The sequence below is a fragment of the Scomber scombrus genome, chromosome 13, assembly GCF_963691925.1.
Source record: "Scomber scombrus chromosome 13, fScoSco1.1, whole genome shotgun sequence".
NCBI lineage: Eukaryota > Metazoa > Chordata > Actinopteri > Scombriformes > Scombridae > Scomber > Scomber scombrus.
Genome location: NC_084982.1, coordinates 3896898 through 3918758, shown reverse-complemented (window position 1 = coordinate 3918758; position 21861 = coordinate 3896898). Strand labels below are relative to the sequence as shown.

General features: G+C 38.6%; 1 protein-coding gene across 1 annotated transcript in view; it reads right to left on the bottom strand.

Annotated features, from left to right (window-relative positions):
* Positions 1–21861, bottom strand: part of adcy5 (adenylate cyclase 5) — a 97051-nt gene that overhangs the window by 37643 nt on the left and 37547 nt on the right. Inside the window, exons 2-3 of the mRNA XM_062431634.1 lie at positions 17571–17720; positions 14527–14648 (exon numbers count right to left, since the gene is read on the bottom strand). Coding sequence (XP_062287618.1) covers positions 14527–14648; positions 17571–17720 — 272 coding nt within the window. The remainder of the gene's footprint in view (positions 1–14526; positions 14649–17570; positions 17721–21861) is intronic.

Sequence of the window (21861 nt, the reverse complement as noted above, 5' to 3'; positions counted from 1 at the left end):
TGACATTTGTGAGCACCTCTTGCACATGTAAAAAGTTAGCTTCTCTTCCCTGAGAACAAGGTAAAACGATTCGGCAAAGGTCTTTTTGTGATTGGGGCATATTCATTACTCTCCCAACACTGGAACAACAGCAGGGCAGATGATCTCACCAGGCTGAATCACTTCTCTTATAAAATGAACAAACAGACCAGAGCTGGCAGGTAGAGACTGTAATAGGTTCAGCATTAGCTCTGGGTGACAGTCAGGTTGGTCTCACATACACTCACGTATACGACCCACGAGCTTGTCCTGAATGGCTCAAGTTGTTCTGTAAAGCATCACAACCCTCTACCACACAAAGTCCCATCTCATGCTTACTCACAGATATAACCATACAACCCTTTCTTTCTACAATAAGCATATTTATTTTCTGGTCACCGATTTCATCCTGGGGTGAAACATGTGATGGACCACATAAGTCAAACTCAGAGGGCAAGACCATGCCTTGTCTTTTGATACTAAATACTGCTTTCGTACTGCTTCCCCTACAGTAACTTAATGATGATTCTATAAGGATCCTTGACTCAGCTATTTATAAGATCCCTAATGATCAAATAAACTCAAAAAGAACTATTCTAAACCTGTCTCCCACCTTAGACTTATTTACTTTTATATAAGGTTTTGGTTTATAATTAATGTCCTAAATATTCTTTATCATTCTTGATGAAAGTGTGGGACTCTTTTTGCAATCTAACAGTAATTTGGGAAAGGTCCTTCCCTGTTTCAACAGGACAATGTCCCATTCCACAAAGCCAGGTCCATAAAGACATGGTTTTCCCAGTTTGGTATCAAAGAACATTACTGTCGTGACTGTGAGACTTGTCACCACCATCAGTGTTGGTCCTCACTAATGTTCTTGTGGCTATATGGGAGCAAATCCCTGCAGTTAGGTTCCAACATCTGGTAGGAAGCCTCAAACAAGAAGAGTAGAGGCTGTTATAGCAGACTGACCATGGTTTTGAAATAACATATGTATGTTCCACGTACATTACTTTAGGCTAAACTGGATTTACATGGTACATGATATTGGCTAACTCTCAAAGTCCAACTGATATCACATGTGATCACCCCTTGTCATTAAAAATAATGTCAACATGTTTAAGTTGTTAATAGTTATTGTTATTAAAAAATGATGGAAAAAAAGCTTTAGCCAATTACAGGGGTGTGTCTGTGTTTAATTTACAGCAGCTGGCAGGTTGAGTACAGGTGGTATCGGCAGGGCAACGCAAGACAAAGTAAACAAACTTATGTTGTACCTAATGAGGCATGCAGTAAGTGTGTTGCTGTTATTAGTATTGAGTGAGGAGCACACCAACTCTAATGGGACGTTTACATGATGTTCAATGTGCTGCAACAAGCTATGGTACAGAACAAAACCTGTGTTCATGTTTGTAAGTTAGATAAGAAGACTTTGGCTGGAAAGCTAATATGGGTTGTTGTTCAGTCTGTTGCTCTCGTGTTGTATAGCAGGATGCAATCAGGCTCAGTGTGACCATCTGCTTTGCCTGTGATAGAATGTCATGCTACCGCTTTATGCAGGATTTGATTAGCTGTATGCAAACGTCTCTATCTATATAGATGATAGTAGAGAAAGAAAATGCAGTTTAATTTCAGCCTTTAACAACAAAGCTAACATTACTATTTCCTGATAGGCATATAACCTTTATTGACACAGTGCCATGTAAATATGATATGAACAAAAATAGTTCGTTCAAATGAATGTCACACAAAACAAAAAAAAAACTGTGGTGAAGACTACTGAATGAACACAGTTTCCATGGCAACAATGTTCAGAGACCAATCATGTTCTTCAAATACAGTAATTGTTATTCCATAGATATTAGATTACATATTAGAGCTATGTTTGTATAGATATTTATAGTGTTTTTGGGCCAATTGGATATAAAAGCAGCTTGTATAGTTTAAATAGGGCGCTGAGCTGTGTTACTTCAGGTGGAGCCGACTATCAGCTGATCTGTGTTCAGCTGACTTATTCACATTCAAATAAGTTGGTAGTCATAACAATCTAAAGCTACGCTCTCATTCTGCTGATTATTCATCTCATTGCTGCATTTGCACATGTTGTTTAGTCCTACCAGTTCATCTAGAGTAGGGATATTATCAATTGTCATACTCATAGATGTCAAATAAATGATTGTGTAAGACTGAAATGAGAGCTTGTTTTCTTGCCCGTCCCTTGTTAAGCCATCATTAATAGATACAGACAAAATACAATACCACATAATTAAAGACACATACCCATAAATCATGCAATACTACTGATGCAGTACCATACAAAACATGAAATAGATGTTAAACAAATTAAAAGACAGAGTGAAAGTGCAAAATTCATTGATTTTGGCTACAAGTTGCTTCAGGCCAAATTCTAAATTTGGCTTTGAATTCCTAACTCATCTACAGCTCTTAAAGTCATCTGGCAGGGTTGAATGCATTTAATGCATTATGATGAAAGGGTACAGTACAATCATTTGTGGAAAATATTGAAATGTTACACACTAAAGTCTGTTTACAGGTGTTTGGGAGTACTACAGCATACAGTATGTGATACAAATTTCTAATAAATTGGTCATTGAAGGCTATATGGCAAGTGTGCAAATGAATTAAAAAACTTCTGGAGGTTGGGTTATCAACTAAAATGTTATGATAGCGTTTAGTTTAATGTGTATTAAAACTAGTGTATCCTAAAGTTTGAAATCAGTATGATCAAGTTTATGCTCTTTACAAAGAAAAATCAGATTCAAAATCCTATGAATTTCAAAAATTAAACAAAAAAAATGAACAAGTTAATATAACCCTTTTTATTATACTATATGTTGAGTGTTTCGGTAGTGACACATTTTGGAAAAGGAAACATATTCCAAAACTTTCTGAAAATACAATATGAGGATTAACTGTACAATTACTAGAAATGTATACTGAAGATATTATATAATCAGCACACAAAAAAAAATATTTGGGGAAAAGAAAAAAAAAGGTTCAAGATTTTTCCAAACCTGACTTTTCACCAATTCGGTAGAATGGCCCTTATATACTGTAGTTGACACATGATGTATAACACAAATCACAGCTGGATTAGAAAACTTCCAGGTTAATGGATCCTGTTGGTATCCAGCTGCATGATAACACTACACTTGACCAAACAGGATTGTTGTTGTTTGATTTTTGTGAAGCCAGATATTTCAACAGCACTCTGACTATTTAGATGCTTCTTTGTGAGTCAGACCCCCAGGAAGGAGAACAGAGAGCTATAAATAAACAAAGGTTTCAGACCAAACAAACTCACATGAATCTCACAGGGTAGGTGCCTGCTACACAGCCAAGAGAACAGTGTGTGTGTGTGTGTGTGTGTGTGTGTGTGTGTGTGTGTGTGTGTGTGTGTGTGTGTGTGTGTGTGTGTGTGTGTGTGTGTGTGTGTGTGTGTGTGTGTGTGTGTGTGTGTGTGTGTGTGTGTGTGCAGGGTGTGCAGGCATTTATGTTCAAATATGCATGTACAATAAGTATAAGAATATATATTCTGGATATGAGACATTCATATTGAGTGTTAAGGCAGTTTGTTTCTGGGTTCACAGCCTTTTTCTCTTGGCTGGTTGGATGCTCTGATCAACCTGTGTTTCAAGATGCCTAAATGTATTCAATTTGGGTTTCAGACTGAAAAGGATTAAGAGCCCCTACTCTGGGAAAACATTTCAGAGAATAATTGATTGTCTTCTGTGAACTGTTGCACCGGAGGTTGAGTGAAACCAGACACTTGAGTGACCTGTGTCTGAGCTCAGACACAGGTCTGTCTCTGCACGTAGAGGCGGTGGTGATGGAGGAAAATGAAAGAGGGGAGGGGATGATGCCATACTCTGGAAGGAATAGAGGTGACCATGGGTATAAAGATGATTGACCAATACGTTTTAAGTCACTTGCTTTGAATAAACATTTAAACCGAACTTTTTTTATGAGAATTAAGGCTCATGGCATCATCATTAGTAGTAACCGCAAATCACATGAAGCATTTCAGCCTAGAAAAACTTTTTCTTCCGGCATGCAATCAATACAAAAAATATCTGAGGTAAATTTACGTTTTAAAGAGTTTTATGGGCCCACAAAACTGGAAACCTGAAGAACTTATTCAGTGGATTCCCCTGTGAACAACCTTCATAGGAATTAATGGTTTACCAGCTTGGAACAAGACAAATAAGACCGTATATGTGTTAATTATCAAGCCCGCAGGAATAGCACTGTTGCATAATGCACAGATGTCCTGATGGACACACACGGCTTCACTGGCACAGTGAAGCGGAGAGCAAGCCCACAAGCCTGATGTAACATCAGATGCTACGGTGGGTGGGAAGCTACAAAAATCAGGAGAGTGAGAGAGGGCATAGCGGGCATCATGCTTGGGGAGGCAAAAATTCAGCAGTTGAATATATAGGTGATGTAGGAATCCTTGAACCTGTAGGCTAGACACGGCTACAGACGGGTTATCCTTTCATTAAAAATGAATTCAATTTGTTTCTTTAGAAGTTAGCTGACCAGCTGATGTGATGTTGAGCATGTTAGAACAGCATCAGGAGAGAGAGAGAAAGAGATCAATAAAAAGAGAACAAATTCTCACCACTTACTGAGAAAATTTCAGCCTGTTTTCTTTGGCCAAACACTGTAGAGACAGCACTACATTCCAACCCAGTCACTAGATATCACACATCTAATCTGACCAAATCCACACTTAATTATTACACAAAGGCACACAAACCAAATCAATATGAAAAGCAACACACAGGCTTAATACATAAAAGGATATGTCCCATGTCAAGATAAATGATATGCTTAACTGACTGAAGATAAAGTCACCTGTCCTGCACAAAGCCTGCACACACGGTTCAAAAATAATGAACTGATATTGACATTGGATTTGTATTTACTGTTCTTCCCTATGGGTTATCATTCATTGTGCACTATTCAGCTTCAACAGTAAACTGTGACAGATAACCGACTAATCTCTACTCCATCAGAGCGCTGATAGGACGATGGACTGAGAAAAATCATCTGTTGATTCAGGCTACAGACATTATTATAACAGATTAAAACGAAGTCACGAAACGGAAGAGAAAAGATATTATTGTTGAAAAAAAGTGTAAAGTTATTACACTCTACCAGATTTGTCTGAGGAGGAGCATATTAGACAGAGCTTGAAATGAAAAAGTAATGAGCTATGGTGCTCGGAATTCTTTTTTTATTTTATTTCATCATATTAAATTTAGATTTGTCATTATTATCGGAATAAATGAGGAGCCCTGATTGTTGGTTCGGTTTCCTAGGCTCTTTGCGTTCATTATCAGGCAGTCGTTGAAACAATATGACACATCTCCTTGTTCTAAAAACACAGAATAGAGATCATAAGCGATAACTACAGGCCTGTATCCCTTTCACTCTGTCATAGCCGGCTTTCTCATAGTTGGCAAGCCAAGTCATTTACAATCAGATTCAACGTCATGTTTTCATGACCATTTCAGTCTCTTTACAGGTCTTGGGAAGCACTATATATGTGAAAAAGCTGTTAAAAAAAGCCTTTTACTATATTGTATTTGATATGCTGATATTTGCATATTGTGTATTTATTTGTAATCATCTGTCAATGTTAGTCATCTGTACTACTTTGGCAATAGAGATTTCTGATCTGTCATGCCAATAAAGCTTACTAGAATTTTAAAAAGTTCACCCACCAAGACCCCCTACCTGGACAATTTGACATACTAGACTTTTAATGTCCAATGCGGTGCAATATTAGTATTCATGTATAATACCAATTTCAATTCAACTGTGCAATATACATATAATATACTTTTTTCCCCTTAATTTTAATTTGTGCAATTTACCACTCAATACCAATATTACTGTTTTTTTTCAATTTTTTTTTTCTTTCTTATTATATATTTCTACTATTATTGTTATTGTTTTTCAAACGTATTTATTGTTCTTTATTCTTTCTTATTGATGTTCTATATTTACTGTCCACTTGCTGCTGTAATACTGCACATTTCCCCATTGTGGGACTAATAAAGGAATATCAGATCTTATCTTATCTGAAAGAAAAAACTGATATATTAACTCAAGTGATGTCACTAGTGTCGGCATCAGATGGAGCTGAAATTTCAATGACAATGTTATAAATAGGAGTGCAATTACGAATAGGTATAATACTCATTTAATGGCAGCTATACCCTCTGAGAGAGGGTATGAGAAAAGAGACCTGTGGTCTTTAAATCCTGTTTCATGGTTACCTTGGTGATGACTCACCACTTAGCATGGAACATTAATCCTGGAGATTTTTTGCCTTTGTTAGTGACTCCAGCATAGATCCTGAACTGACAGACACTGGAGTCTCAGTGGGGAAGGGAATAAATAAAGGCTGTATTATAAAAAGGGGCGAGCTTGTTTAAAACTTGTTTATAACCGTGTCATTTTTGGAAGCCGCGGGATTAAAAAGGCAAGAGCTTTACCAATCTGTAACGTGATATGATTAACAATGATAACCACACAGTAAAGTTCTGTGAAAAGACGAATGCCTCGCAGAACAGTTTAGAATTTGCAGATGAATTCAGAGAAATCCTAAATCCTGTGACCGTTAGATGTTAAAAGGTGGCTGCACTGCTCGCTTATCAACGTCATCCAACGAGATGAGAGGAAAAAGGCTGTGCGGGCTTCACGCAGAAGGTTTTGGGTTCAGTCAATACAGACCCTTAAGTCATCAGTGTACTGCGTATGCTCGGACTGTGTGGTTCTCTTTAACCTCATGTAGGCTGAGCCAGGCATGCTGCTATTTATAAAGCCATTACTGGAATTGTGAAAAAAAAATGTGAAGCCAGGACATAAGTTTACATTAAGTTTCAATATACACATAATTCAGCCCACTATGTGATGTGATGGTCATATATCAGTTTATTATGTGAAGGTTTAATACAGGTTTTGGGCCGTTTTAGAGTGTGATTCTACTCTCAGATGGCGAGAGGTTGAATGAGAACAAGATATTTATGTATTGATAAATTAAACTCTTGTCTTTTCAGTCATTTTGGTCATTTTCAAAAAGAACACACTGTTGTAAAAGTATTTCAGGTATAAGGCACAGTAGAGTGAATAACTAAAACCTTGTATATAGTATCTCCCTTCCTTCAAATGAGTCTACCAGTCATAAAATGTTATAAGATCTTGAAAATGTACGTTATATCCAAATTACAAGGTAAAAAAAAAAAAGAAAAAGTATTTTAATGCAATACTGAGATCACAAGTATTTAACATGATTACTCACTGAAACTTGTCCTTATAATAATACATTTCCTTACATTTAAAATACTATTCAACTGGAAAACTATTTAATAAATGTAAAAAAAAAAAAAAAAGATATAATATACAAATATGTAAACATTTAAATAAGTAGCTTTTAACTTTTAAACTTTGTATTCTTTTTGGAATTTTTCGTTGAGGAAGAAGAAATAGCTGGAATTGAAAGGTTGTTTTCTTTTTAACAAGCTAACTGTAGTTTTTTTGAGATAAAAATATATTAGACACATTATTAGCAGACAACATTTTTGGAGGGGATCTCGAAGAAATTTAGTTTGATTGCTTTGCTTCACAAAATATGATAGCCAGGTGACTTTCATTTAAAAGTGGTCAGTTAAACATAAAGTACCATAATAACGTTCGAGTGTGTATAAATGAGGGAGTAGAAGACATATCTGCTTTTCAGTGCTGATTGCTAATCCATGATCTTGGCTTAACCCCCAGATTATTTCAAAACCTAAAAAAATATATATCTTTCTGGAACATGTGGATGTAGTAAAAGCTTTTTAATACCGTGCAGCAACTTGTGTTTCAATATAAAGCATTAGAGTCAGTAGAGGCAGCAGTGGTGCAGATGTTTAGATTCCTAGTAACCAGCTAATACAACAGTTATGCTTCTTAGGAAGAGGACAGATGAGGGAAAGATGGGAACACAGGACACAAATAAATACACTCAGTATATATGCAGTCATTTTTCCTGCGTAAAGAGCCACCGCTGCAAAATCTGTTCCCAGCCAAATCTCAGCTAAAGCAAAAAGCTGTGCTGCGCTGGTGCTGCCTGACCCCTGTGATCCCCCCCCCCCTCTAGTCTGCCACTAGCGCTGCCGCCAGACAGCTGCTGGTGGCTCGCTAACCTCAGCCAGGAAATAAACTCCCACAAACCCCTTCAATCCCTTTTTCATCGTTTGTCTGGCTCAGAGTTTTCCTGCTCCTGTTTTTCTCCGCTGCTCTCTTTATCATTACATTCGCATGCATCTATTACTCATTCCATCCGTCGCCATTTTCATTTCCTCTCTCCTTTCTGTCTGGTTAACCCCCCTCCGTCTCGGTCGCTTCTAGATCCTTTGGCCGACCTCGTTTCAACCTCTTTGCCAGTTTGGAAACGGCGTGCGTTTATGCTGATCCCTCTCGATCTAAAATCCATCAGCATCTGGACACCTGCTTATGCGTGAGGCGATTTTTTTTGTCATCGGGGGTTAGATGACAGATCTCAGCTTAAAGTATAAAAGTATGTATAAAGGTGGCAATGAACGTCATGATTTAGACACTTTGCTGTCTGTTCACCAGGAGCAGATTCTCAGGTCAGGCCTTTGCTCCAACACCATCAACAACAGAACAGCCTTATGTAACAGACATGTGCATAATTAACTGCATCACACACACTAAAATGCCTTTTTTTCCCCTCTCTCTCTCTCTCTCTCTCTCTCTGTTGATTCTTGTCCTCACTTCAATTAGTAAGTACATGGAGAACAAAGGTAAGGTCAGCTCCTCTAATTTATACAATGTTCTTTCCATGTCTCTCTCTTCAGGGTGCTGCTGGCCTACATAAAAAACACACACAAAAACCAACAGCGGTTACACGCAGTTCTGTTTGAGAAAGATTTTCCCGAACACTCACGGGGCGACCCGGCAGCGTCAAAACATCCGCCCCGAAACCCCTCTTGCATAATACTTTTGTCAGCACACATCGCATGGCCTCATTGCTGAAGCCACAGGACATCTTTTTTTTTTTTTTTTTTTTTTTTTTTTTTTAACTCCAGAGGACAAACACATGCAGGGTGCCTCAGTGTCAAGAAACGGTAGAGCACGACTGCACCTTTAGGGTATGAAAAGGCTTGTTGCGTGACCACTACCCTAGATAAGAGAATTATATTAAGATACCATGTGTTCAATAGCTCCAAATGTATAAGTCCTTAAATGGTGTCTTCAAATGTATGCGTTAATGTAACCTAAGTGACAAAGATTTACCTTTAAAAGGGAAAAAAATATATATAAAACAAAATTTTCCTATATTACTCCATTTCTCTCATGATATAAGGAGACAGTGTAGCAGAGCCATTAACTCGAGATTTAAAACTTGGTGTAAAGTAGGATTTAAGTCACAAAATTGAGGGGGGGTTTTTTTAAAGGAAAATTTGCCAATGCCAGTTTATTGTAATGGTCATCAATTTAGATACTTAAAAGGACTTTCCTTCCTCTCTATTACTGTCTCTCTTTCCTATTTCTCCAGAGACTTGAGACTGGCTCTTAAAGACTTGGATTTGATTTGAATTACTAATGATTTGAAAGTGGCTGTGCTGTGTAGACAGAACAACCAGCAGACAGTCGTACCGGATTCCTCACGGTCTTTCCACCCGTCGACTGACTGTGCTTGGTGGGGCCACGCTGGAGGCACTGTTGCATTGAACTGAATTGAACTTGGGGCTCCACTGAGGTAGACAAGTGCTTTTTCTCCCCTGTGCTACTCATGTACCTCATTCATTGACTTTAATAAGGGTGCGTTAAAGTTTGGACTGAATCGGTGCAAATGTCTATGTTTTTCTTCTTGTTCCTTCAGTTGGATGTTTGAGCTTCACAGTACAGGATGATATATGTGCACAGTTTGACACTAGAAGACTTGTTTTCATATTCATCTGCTGAAGGAGGAAAGTTTCTTTGAGCTCATTAAAAATCTGACTCAATCCTGGTCCAATATTCACTTAGTTACGCAAGTACGATGTGGAAACTTGAAGCCTCCAGTGCACAAACACCAAGGATGGAAGTAGGAGACATCTTGGCTCCAACAGTTAAACTTTCTGACAGGATTTGCCTATTGATAGATTCTGCTTATTTTTTAATGAGGGAGAAAGTGGAGATGTCATTTCAAGGATTTTATATACATTTTAAAACACGTCTGGAGAGGATCTTTGAACTATCATGAGCTATTTTGTGCTTTAAAAAGATGCAATTATGTGTCCGTGATGGTAAATCTGCAACAACAAAAAAAAAGAGCTACACTTTTAACTATAGGCAGTTTGGTAGAGACTGCGAGACTGGTCCCTCTTTACCTCACCGCCTTCCTCCGTGTCCTCTCTTACTCCTTAATCGTAGCAGTGGGAGCTGTCACTTCTCTTCCTGTTGTTACTCAGTCTCTCAGCGGAGCCCCAATTACCAAAAGCCACTGCCTGCTCCCCGACGAGCACGGTCACACCTGGAAAGCTAGCCATTAACCGTGCACCCATGACTGCGGACAGTGAGGTTTTTTTTTTAACTAAAGTAGAACACACCAAACCAACGCCTTTCCTTTCTCTCATGGTTTTTCTTCGGTTCGGCTGAAACTGTAGATTTTCTAACAGCCTGTCTCTTCTAGTTATGTAAAAGGGGAAACGTCTACACATGTAAGGTTGAGTTAACATGTCATGTAGCGCAAATTCTGTTTACGGTTGACGGCCACAGTAGTGAACACGTCCGCACTGATCCAACATGACCCTCTTGGAATTTGCCTCTCAGTTGCACAACACAAGTGTATTGTATGCTCATGTGGCTCGGTGCACACTGGTTTCAGTAACAACATCTGTCACATGCCTTGGAAATATCCTAATTTTTCACTCCCGCTCTCTTAAAAAACACTCTCACTTAGATTGAACTCTTAAAATTAGACACCGACAAATTAAAAAAAAGGATAATTCCTGATAATGATCGCACGAACAGTGATGAAAGACCTTTGTGTACGAAAGCTCCGAGTACGTGACCTGATGCTCTATCCTGTGAGTTTTCAAAGAGACACATCAAAGTGATAAAGAGCTTCAATAGCGCCCATTATGTATCAAGCTTTGGGCTTCCACCTGACTGTGAAAGCTACAGGCCATAAAACTCCAACTGCACAGTATGATACTCAGGCTGTTGTTGCCCCCACACACAAACACATAGCTACCACTTAAGAGGACATTACTGACTTACACCAACCCTAATAATACTTACCAACTACTAACTAACTTTAAACCAAATCCTTACCTACAAATATAATGATTCAGATTATGGGGACTCGCTTTTTGTCCCCAAAAGTAATGCAAATCTCCCCATGTCCCCAAAACGTAAGTAATACAAGCACACACACACACACACACACACAAAGTCAATTTCTCATTATCACCTTGATGTAGTGTTTTCTTACTCCACAGGGTGGTGCCATAACTAACCACAGCTAGTAGTTAAGTGACTGCATCAGTCTTGTGGGTATACACAGGATATAATGATCTCCTATATCATTAACTATATGATCAGCATCCACAGTTATAGGAGGAAATCATACACACCACACTGGACAAAAGACTGAATGAACACCGCAAAAACAAAGAGCATCCTCTGTGTGTGTGAACACAGGTCACAGCATCGACTAGAAAGAGGTCAAAGTCATCGATAGTGGATTTCCGGAGAAAGATCAAGGGGGTCTTTCACATCCGCTGCCAAACGCTTCAGGAGCCGTCTCTAACTGTGACAGCGTTTTTTGATCCCCACCTCGTATATGTCTGCCTGTTATCACGTGACGGAAATTCCACACTTACTGTGAACCCGCATCAAATGCCAGATGTCGGTGACACGTAAGCGTCCATCTGTTCAATTATTACTGAAACTGACCTGATGTTCAGCCGTCGCTGTCGGCTGAAGGGACGGCGGCCGCCCGGAAAGTGCAGAAAGTGAAGCACATCTGTTCTTTGAGAGTCGAAATGCTGTTTGGATTGGTGAGGACTGCCCTTTAGATCACGTGATAAGAGCTAAACCATTTCCATGACAACTGAACAAACTCCAAACAGCTGATGAAGGCCATAAGACAGGGCTGAAAGCTCCAGAAGATTGACTATTTTCAAGGTTGAGGTTAAGGCTACCCAATAAATATTCAAGTAGAATTTAGTAGATTTATAATATGCCACAATATGAGACTAAATTTACTCCAAACAATAACAGCGACATGTTAAAACCATCATCAGGAGGAGATAGAGATCATTCATTATAACAATATATTGAATTGTAGCATTTTTTTTTAAATTTTAACATTTAAATTTACAAAGTGCATTTCTATTTTGACTTTTGTCCTGTTCTTTTCTGGTTTGTACTGGTTCCTGTGATTTATTGATTAGGAAGGCTTGAGTCAATGCACTAATGCTGTAAAATTGCAGCATCTGTCCCAGTGGGTGTAAATACTAATCAGGTGACAGCTCAATGTTAACCTAAAGAGGGCAATTTACTGAAACATTAATTTTCATTATCAGAGTTGTTGTTGTTTTTCAGATGTATGCACCTCACTAGAATAGGTGTGTTTCCCCTCGATTAATCCCTCCATAATTAACATCACAGAGCAACCAGCTGGCACACGTAGGGTACCAGAGGTGTTATTTCTCAACACCCTTCAGCTCCTCCTGGTGATTAGTATTATAGTAAAACTTGACATATAGTCATATAGTACCTTTTGACATCAACACAACTTCTCTGTTTTGGAATATGCTTTTTTTCCCTTTAAAAAAAAAAAAAGAAACCAGCCTTTTTTAGGTTGAAATCAATCTTAAAAAATATAAATCCATTGTTTACATCATAGTAGTAATATAAATGCTGGTGTTGAATTAGGTTCATTAAAAGGTAAAATATGATGATTAGATTTGACTATGGATTTTGGTATTTCACTCTGTATTAAAAAACTGGCACTGTATGTAGAAACAGGTGGAAAATACTCCACGCAGCTTATTGTCATGGCAACGCCTGCACTTCTCTCTCTCTCCCTCCTCCTCCTCTTCCTCTAGCTGTCTATCTCCCTGCTATCTGTGGGTGTGCCACACCAGTCAGGATTAACTTGGATTAATTTGTGGTTTATTGTACAATTCTGCTGCACTAAACATTTTACACTTCGTTTTTAAACACAACAGGTCTGATTCTAAACATTTCTTTTACACTGGATTACAACACAATGTGAACTATTCATTTTAGATTTTCAGGTTAATCATACTAATACTAAACTTTGCTAAAATAATCTATGATAAAACATTCAAATCAGGTTTAATTTAAAACACCATGTGTTGCATGATTTAAATTGATCACTGTATCAGTAAAATATGGCTCAACTTTAACCTTTGCAAATCAAATCAAGCGGTCTCAAGATAAATCTGAGTGGTTACCAGCTGATAAAAAAAAAGAAGAAACACATGTTTTATATCATAGTATTTTCTGTTCATCAGGCTAAAATCCCTAAATTGAGAGAAAAATCACTTTTTGGCTGAATTACTGAGAGCTCATGTTCACTCTAATGAGAGGTCACTGCTTCATCACAGGGAAGCACTGATTTACATAAGTAAACATTAGCTGTGAATATGTTATAATAAATATAAAGTGAAATATTAATAGATATGGACCAGGCTGGATATGATCTTTGACAAAAAGCTAATAAATAAAAGCATCAGTGGTGCATCCTCAGGCTTCCACACAGTAACTGTCGGTTGTTTCTAGCTGTAATTGTAACTCTTTCCACAGCGGCAAGCTTAACCGGCATTAATTGATCATAAAAGCACAGCAGAGGAGCTCAAATGTCTCCAATTTGGCGAACTAATTAATTGTTTGTTGTTGAATTAGAGGCCAAAGAACAAACAAACAGACAAAAACACTACAATTTAATTTAGTATCTACGGTCTAAATTTTCTACTGGGTCTGTAGAAGTGTTCAGCTGACTCTTTTCTCAGCCAGTGGCATCCTGTGACTTGATGGAGCTTAAACATTTAAGTTCTCACGACAGAGCTCACAATTGATACTAATAATAGTGCCTTTTATATATAGAGAGAGTTCTTTTTAAGAGACACTTTACACAAGAACAGTAATTTATAACTAGTCTAATATGAGGGTCAATAATGGCCAAAAATCATTTAATGGTAATCAAACAAAAACTTCTGCATGCATGTATGTTCATTTTCAGAGGCCTCCTGAGGAAAGCATGCAGTGGTGCGTACTCTTTCGAGAGGTTTTTTTAAAATTTTTCATTTAACTGCTGAGTAAATGTGTTATTTATAACAGCTTATAACAACATCTGCCTCCGCTCCTCATCCCACCACTTCCCTCCTCCTCCTCCTCCCTCCTCCTCCTCCTCCCCGTCTGGCGGGGTGGACGGCCAATTATGGGTACCTGACATTGTCGTGCTTCTGGATGTAGATCTTGTGAAACATCATGTCCTCCTGCTTGGCGTTAATGTCGGCTTTCATCTCCATGGCAACGTGTCGGGGAAGCACTGAAAGCAGGAGACGCTCCTGCGGGAAAGCACAGGAGAAAGTAAGTTTAGTGGACAAATAGTGAGTAAGTTAAGAAGTACAGGCTGGGGAGGAACATGGAGAGAGTGTCACTGACAAACCTAAATAGCGATCACCTTGTTCACACGTCTCAAAATCATTCACAAAGCATCGTATAACAGCTGCAGAAAAAAAAAAGACATCCTCTGCATGACAGTTTGTCAATGTGTGAGGAATACTCTTGTCTCTAGGTGTGATTTCCTGTTAAATGCACTGATTAAACCTGTAGTACCAAGCTATAAAAGCTATAAATACGCCTCACCTTACTCTTGTTGTTCATGGGGAAACTCTCCAGGAAGAACCTATCTTTCTCAATACTCCAGCCAAGTGGCAAGACAGGTTTGCAACAGTGATAAAAACCCTGCTGCACCGAGGGACTCGACAGGTAGCCACAGTAACACCGCTTTAAGTAAATGTGCAAAGACAAAGTGTAAAAGCCGACTCCTGAGGTGTGTGCGCTACAAACAGTGAGCAGAAGCTTAAGAATCACTATTTTTATTCTGTTGTATTAAGTTTAAGCTTTATTTTATTTAGAAGTTACTTTCCCTAGGTTTTTCAACATGTAATTTGTATACATGAAAAGAAGAATAATGTGTGAATGCTTCACAATAAAGATATTTGAAAAGTAAGGTAATAAGTAATTCAGTTCACTTCAAGGTTCTGGGTCCATTTTTGGTGAATTTGAGAAGCGTGGTAGGCCTGTCACAATAATGACGTTATTGACTTATCGTACAATAACGTAATTATCAGCATTATCATGTTTATATATGGACTTATCGTATGATACATGGACATGACCCATTTTTTAACCTCAGTATTGCCACACTACACATTACAGAGTGCAGAAGCGAGCGGCGCCACTTATATGGAATTTAAGGTAAATAACTCTGTCCCGATAATATCGTTTATCGCGATTATTTCTTAGACAATATATCGTCCAACAAAAGTAGTTATTGTGACAGGGCTAAAGCACTGTGCAGTTTTGTGAATGTGTTACAACTCTGATTTGCACCTTCTCTATAGTAATGGCAGCTCAGGCTCATGAGAAACCAAACTAGCTGGGAAAAAAAAAAAGATTTCCCAGAAACAAAATTAAAATAATTAAAACTCATGACCAAAATTACATACTGTAAACCTAATATAAACCTGCAGTGCCATTAAATCATTAAGGGAACTATGTTGTAAAACCCTGAGGATGTCACTTTAAAAAAAGCAAATGACATACTTCCGGAAATCAGCAGCGTCTTCCAATTCACAGTTCTGCTGCAGAGAGCTGTGGTGAGGAGTTAAGGAGACTGTGTGTTAAAATGGTAAATTAAATCACAGAGATGATTTGTGAAAGTGGAAAATGCTCCAATTACCAACTACGTGCCTTCCAGCCCGGAGTACATTTTGAAAATGGCGAGCTACAAATTGTCAAGGAAAGAGCTTTTTGTCCAATTTGGGATGTGCAGTATTAAGAACAAACTAACAAGAGGCGAGTCAGAGGTGTCGCGGTCATGTGGTAGTTAAATCTGATCCAACGAGAGTCCTGGTTTACTGTATGAGAGCTCACTCTGTTATTCTGTGTTTATATCTGGTTTCAAGAGAAGTGAAGCAATTTGGCAGGCTCTGTGATCAATGCTTTGCTGAATTGATAAATGAATATTTGCTTTTGAGCCAAAAAGTTCTGGGTTACACCTACTAGAGAGCTCCCTCCAGAACTAAATACCTTCAAGGGCCTTTCTTCTGTTTACACTTACACCACCATTAGAAATGCTGAAGTGACCGGCCAGAGGTGTGTGTTTGTGGTGCATCATGGGTTGTGTGTCACATGTTTCGTTTTTAAGGCTAATTTTAAAGAGCTGTGTCTATGCCTATGCCTAAGCCAATCACTGTACAAATACATCACTCAAAGTTCCTGTCATGCTGGGAGAGTACCTATCCTGAAGTAATTCCTCAAAACAGTGTTCTAAGTATATTTAGTTTTGGCTGACATTGACCATAATTATCATCATCAAGAGAAAGGGTCAAGTCTTGTTTATAAAGTGCACACTTTTTTTTCTCCTATCATTGAGGGCCCCTTTCTACTCAAGGGCCCCTGGGAACTAGCCCAGATTGCCCGTATGAGCCAGACAGATGGTTTTGGATGGAAAAAGTCTCACTTCAAATTTTCTTTTAAAAAAAGGTATATCAGAGAATCATGTGTCCAGTCTTAAACTGTTTTTATTCCTCCTTTTATATACAAAATAATGATATTAAACATCTGATATTATACAGCAGGAATATAAAAGGCAGTATTTAGAGTGGTCTTTATCCATCCTGCCCACGCATTGGACACTGAAGGAATCAGCTAATTTGTCACCTATAACAAGATCTAACTCATTGGTATAGTCCAGGTTAGTGTTGTTACCGCTAGCAGCTGTGTTACCTACACCTATAAGTTTGTGCCCTCTTGTAAAAACACAGTGATGGAACTGTAAGGACCAGTGTTTCATATGAATTCATGTCTAAAAAGTACATTTTTCCAGTGAGTTGCATAATTTCAAATACTAAAAGTACTAAAACATAAGAAAACATGATAGAACAATGTGTTTTGTGAAACCTTCCTATAGCAGTAAGTTCCTATGAATAGCAATTAGAATGTGTGTCACCCAGGTCATTTTATACGGTATCTTGAGTAAAGAATCTGACAAGGTGTTAAACACACAAACAACAAAAGGAACAAGCTACACACCTTCCAGAGAAATTCTTCAAGCCTATAGGAGGTGAGTGTTGGGTTTGTGTGCGTGTGTGTGTGTGTGTAGTATTCCTTTAATAGTCATTTGATTCAACCACCTTCCTGCCTGCCTTCCCTCCATTCATCATTAAACCCCGTCTCCGCTCTCTGTCTCTTTCTCTCACCTGCTGCTGGTTTTCCCTCTGGGAGTGAAGGCGAGCTTGTATGCATTCCCTGGTCTCCTGGAAGGCCTGCCTCTGGGAGCCCTCTGCGGGGTAATGGGTGCACACTCCCACGATGTTAGTACAGGAGAAGATGAGCACGTTGGACACTATCTGTGGAAGAGAGTGAGACAGAAAGAGTTAGAATGCAAAGAGGAAAGCTCAAAGTCTTGTGCCCTTATTTGCTGCTTCTCATTCATCTTCCTCTCTCCAATCTGTTGCTTTATTTATCATCAAATCTGGCAGAAAATAGATTAGTTGATTGTAATTTGACTTCTCTCAATTACTCTGAGAACACAATAAAGGCTCAACATCTACCTTTAGGTTTATCAAAGCTATGACTAACAGATACATGTACTACTACCATTCAAACTAAAATTGGTACTCTTTATGTGTGATATAAAATTCAATTTGATCAACTTTTTGGCTCCATATTGCCACAGTCTCTGGTTGTCATTTGTCATTTTTGATACGTTGCCAAGCAACATGAAGGTAGGTCTCACCCAATGAGAGCTTTTCAAAGGGTAGATGCCAGAGAAGTGAGAGTAGAGGAAGAAGAAAGGAGGAGAAAGGCTATGTTGGGATCCAAATAACAAAAAAAAAATGGTAACCCTCAGAGCTGAAGCATTTTGGTTTAGGTTTAGTTGCCTCTATTTTTTCATCTAAATGAACTGAAGCCAGTGCTGAGCTGAGCTTAGTGCACAACAGGTGACAGGAGCAGAGTTCTCACCTTTATACAGTAAATGTAGTGTATGCATTGCATGATTTTAGTCTAGTCCAGTAAACATTTCTACATACTGACCAAGTAATCTTGCAGTACTATGTTTCAGTAGTCAGTAGCCTGTTGATGACTTGCAACTGATAGAGCTGAGTCAAGGCGGCTTTGCTGTGGAAGACAATAGCGGTACGTGATGACCAAGGACAAAAGAAGTCGAGTTCTTCTCCAAACAGGTGCACAACTTCACACAGAGCAGTATGTGTGTTCTAACAGTGTTAATCAATATGTCACATTTAGTCTCTAAGCAGCTACACCTGGCCTATTATGTTCAGCAGTAACAGCAGTTTGTATGGAGAAAGCATGATACAAATTCATACCTCAATTGAAATTCCAAGTGAAAGTGTAATATCACCACAAACATAAAAATGTATAATTGACAACTTTGTGGACTGTTGTTGTTAGCATGCTTGCCACAACCTGGCTCTTACTGACTACACCACATGGATACACTTCAGCAGGTGGATTTTGCTCTTGACCGTGCCATCGCCTAACTGGAATCTACCATCTAAAACTGTTTAACATAGGGGGAGCTAGACTGATACCACACTTTCAGCATACAGAACATCCTGACTGTAGGATTTCTGTTACTACTGACAATCCTAATTTTCCATTGGTTCACACACACAGACATGAATTCACCAAATTCAAAGGAGTTTTACCTTTCCTACCTCAGGATGGAAATTAATGATTCAACACAGCACAGTGAAAAGAGAGAATAGCAACCTTTTGTAATTTTTAAAAAGACTACAGCAATCCTGACACTTTAAATTACAGTGTTTGTTCTATAACAATGAGATGTTTTTTTTTTTTAAACTACTGCTGTCACTTTATGCTAAATTATCTCATTTTTCTCTTTATTATTACTCAAACTGAATTGATGTTAATTCATGTAACTGTATGATAGTGACAAGACTGGAAATAAAAAAAAGCATGTTACAGTACACTATGGTTACAAATGTAAGACATTTAGCTCAGGACACAATTTTTACAGTAGTAATGTGGCAAAATGTTGTTTAATACAGACTGAACGAGCCTTATACGAAATGTATTCAGACTTCAAAACATCAGAAGAAGATATGAGTTGTATGACAAAGGTGGTGAGAGAGAAACAAAGTGTTTGATGTACTGTTTTCCAGGCCTGCAGCTGTTTTCCCTCTAACTAACAGTACAGCACTCTTTGTTTCCATCCCCCTCCTCTTGTATGCCTCCCTCTCTGAGGCAGGAACAGGGCATCTCAACCCTCTCTCCTTCATTTTAACACAACATCACACGCATCAGAGTATCCCTTCCCTATACAGCCCGGACAAGACAGTATCTCTCTTATTAGAGGATTCCACACATGCTACATGGTTGTATGTTTGTGTGTGTGCTTATCAGTGAAACTGCTCTGGTATAGAACAAACTGACCAAGTATGTGCCCTTAGCTGCACTTTTAAGAGACTTTGGACATCTCACACATACTTGTTAAATGATCGTATACTAACTGATATCATGTTACAAATTACAGGTTTATCCAATACAGACCAGGCGGGACAGCTTACATCCTTGCATCATGTGAACCACACAGAACATTGTAATCTTTATTTATACAGCATTTGTCTTTTTAAAGCCACAATCATAAAGACCAAAAGTACTATAAAAATAATTGTTTGTCCTGAGTCTGGACTGTGGAAGCTGAGTATTTTCTGTTCTCCGGTCAAAGGCCTTAAACAAGAGTTAACACTTTAATATCTGTCGAGGGGCAAATAAGCAGAGCATCAGCTTTATCAGTGTTCAGGGCAGGATGTCTAGATTATAAAACATACTGGGTTGACACAATAAGTACAGCTGTGTCAACATCATAACAGCAGCAGGAAAAACATACATAAGGTGATACAGTTAACCGGAAAAATAATCGGGCTAAGCATTGAACCTTGAGGGACGCCACACAACATTATTTTAACCACTTCATGATATGGCAACCTCCACCCCCACCCCCACCCCCCTTACATTATTATGCTATTACATTATCATTATATCAGTTGTAATAAATGATCTTCAAATGACAATAATATCGTTTATCGCGATTATTTCTGAGACAATATATCGTCCAATGAAAGTAGATATCGTGACGAGCCTAAAGCAAGGTGCAGTGTTTTGAATGTGTTACAACTCTGATTTGCACCTTCTCTATAACAATGTCGGATGAGGCTCATGGGAAACCAATCTGGCTGGAAAAAAAACAACAATAATAATAATAATAATAATATTGTTTATCGCGATTATTTCTGAGACAATGTATCGTCCAACAAAAGTAATTACAGTGACAGGCCTAGTAAACGAGAAACCCAGTTTACTTAATTTGGGTAGGCGATAAGACCAACCTGATGTCCCCCACTGGATTTCCCTGCAGAAGGGGCACCATTGCACCTAAAGAGTTATGATGCTAACTATGAATCACAGTGTCACAGAGTTATATGGGGACCTTTTAGAGTTTTTCCATTAGCCCTAGTTGGTGAACTGTAGCTGCGCCATGCCAAGCCAACCCGCAATTAAATGCATTTCCACTACAGCCTCACAGCAGGGGATAGCTGTGGCGAGCCGTACTGCTGCGGTCTTGCTTGCTGGCACGGCTGACCGTGGCCAACCCATGACAACCCCCCCACACCTCCTCCCACTAAAGAAGTGGTGTGTTGCAGACTAAACTTGTGTGACTGTGCAAGAGGCCAGAGAGAAAGCTATGTATTTAAATCTCTCTGTGTTTAGCTCTTGGTATTTTTGTGGCTTCTAAATAATTTTTGTGATTTGAAGTTTAGTTTCTCTCCTGTGATCCTCTTTGTACTTCCAGATAACAACTTTATTTTAGTGTTTCCTAATCAGTTTCTACCATGTTCAGTTATTGCTGATGGAAAGCCATTATTTATTCATTGTGAAGAGAGGCATAGGAAATGAAATGTTTTATCAGCAAGTTAGTGGAGCTTTTCTTAGTGATCTTGTTCTTCAATAAAAACAGGTCTACACAACGTGATATGGAGATATTTAGAGCTCTTTGTTCAGTAGATCTGTTAAAAATACTCAGGGGAGGAAGAGTACAAGCAGAAACAGTCCCAGATCATGAGATGTTAGCTGAAGGAGCTGTAGACAACAGAGTCTTATTGCATTTTCTGCAAACAGCACACCCCCAACAGGTCTTTTACCTGTGTGGTGGAAAAACACTTAAAGCTTGACAGCACATCTAGACTGCTTGCAACATGGCTCCATGCATATACCACAAAAACCATGAAAAAATCTTATTTGTTGCATCCCTTTCACCCTCATTCCCCATCATATACCCACTGTCTCTAATAAAGATTGAAAATGCACGAAAAATACTTAAAAGATTTTTTCTGGAGGAAGCGTATATCTTGATCTGTATGTATAGTTGGGTTTCTGATTGACTTTTTACATGGTGCATGGCGCAAGTGCATGAAAGACTTCAGTCAAGGAAAGTTTGCAGTG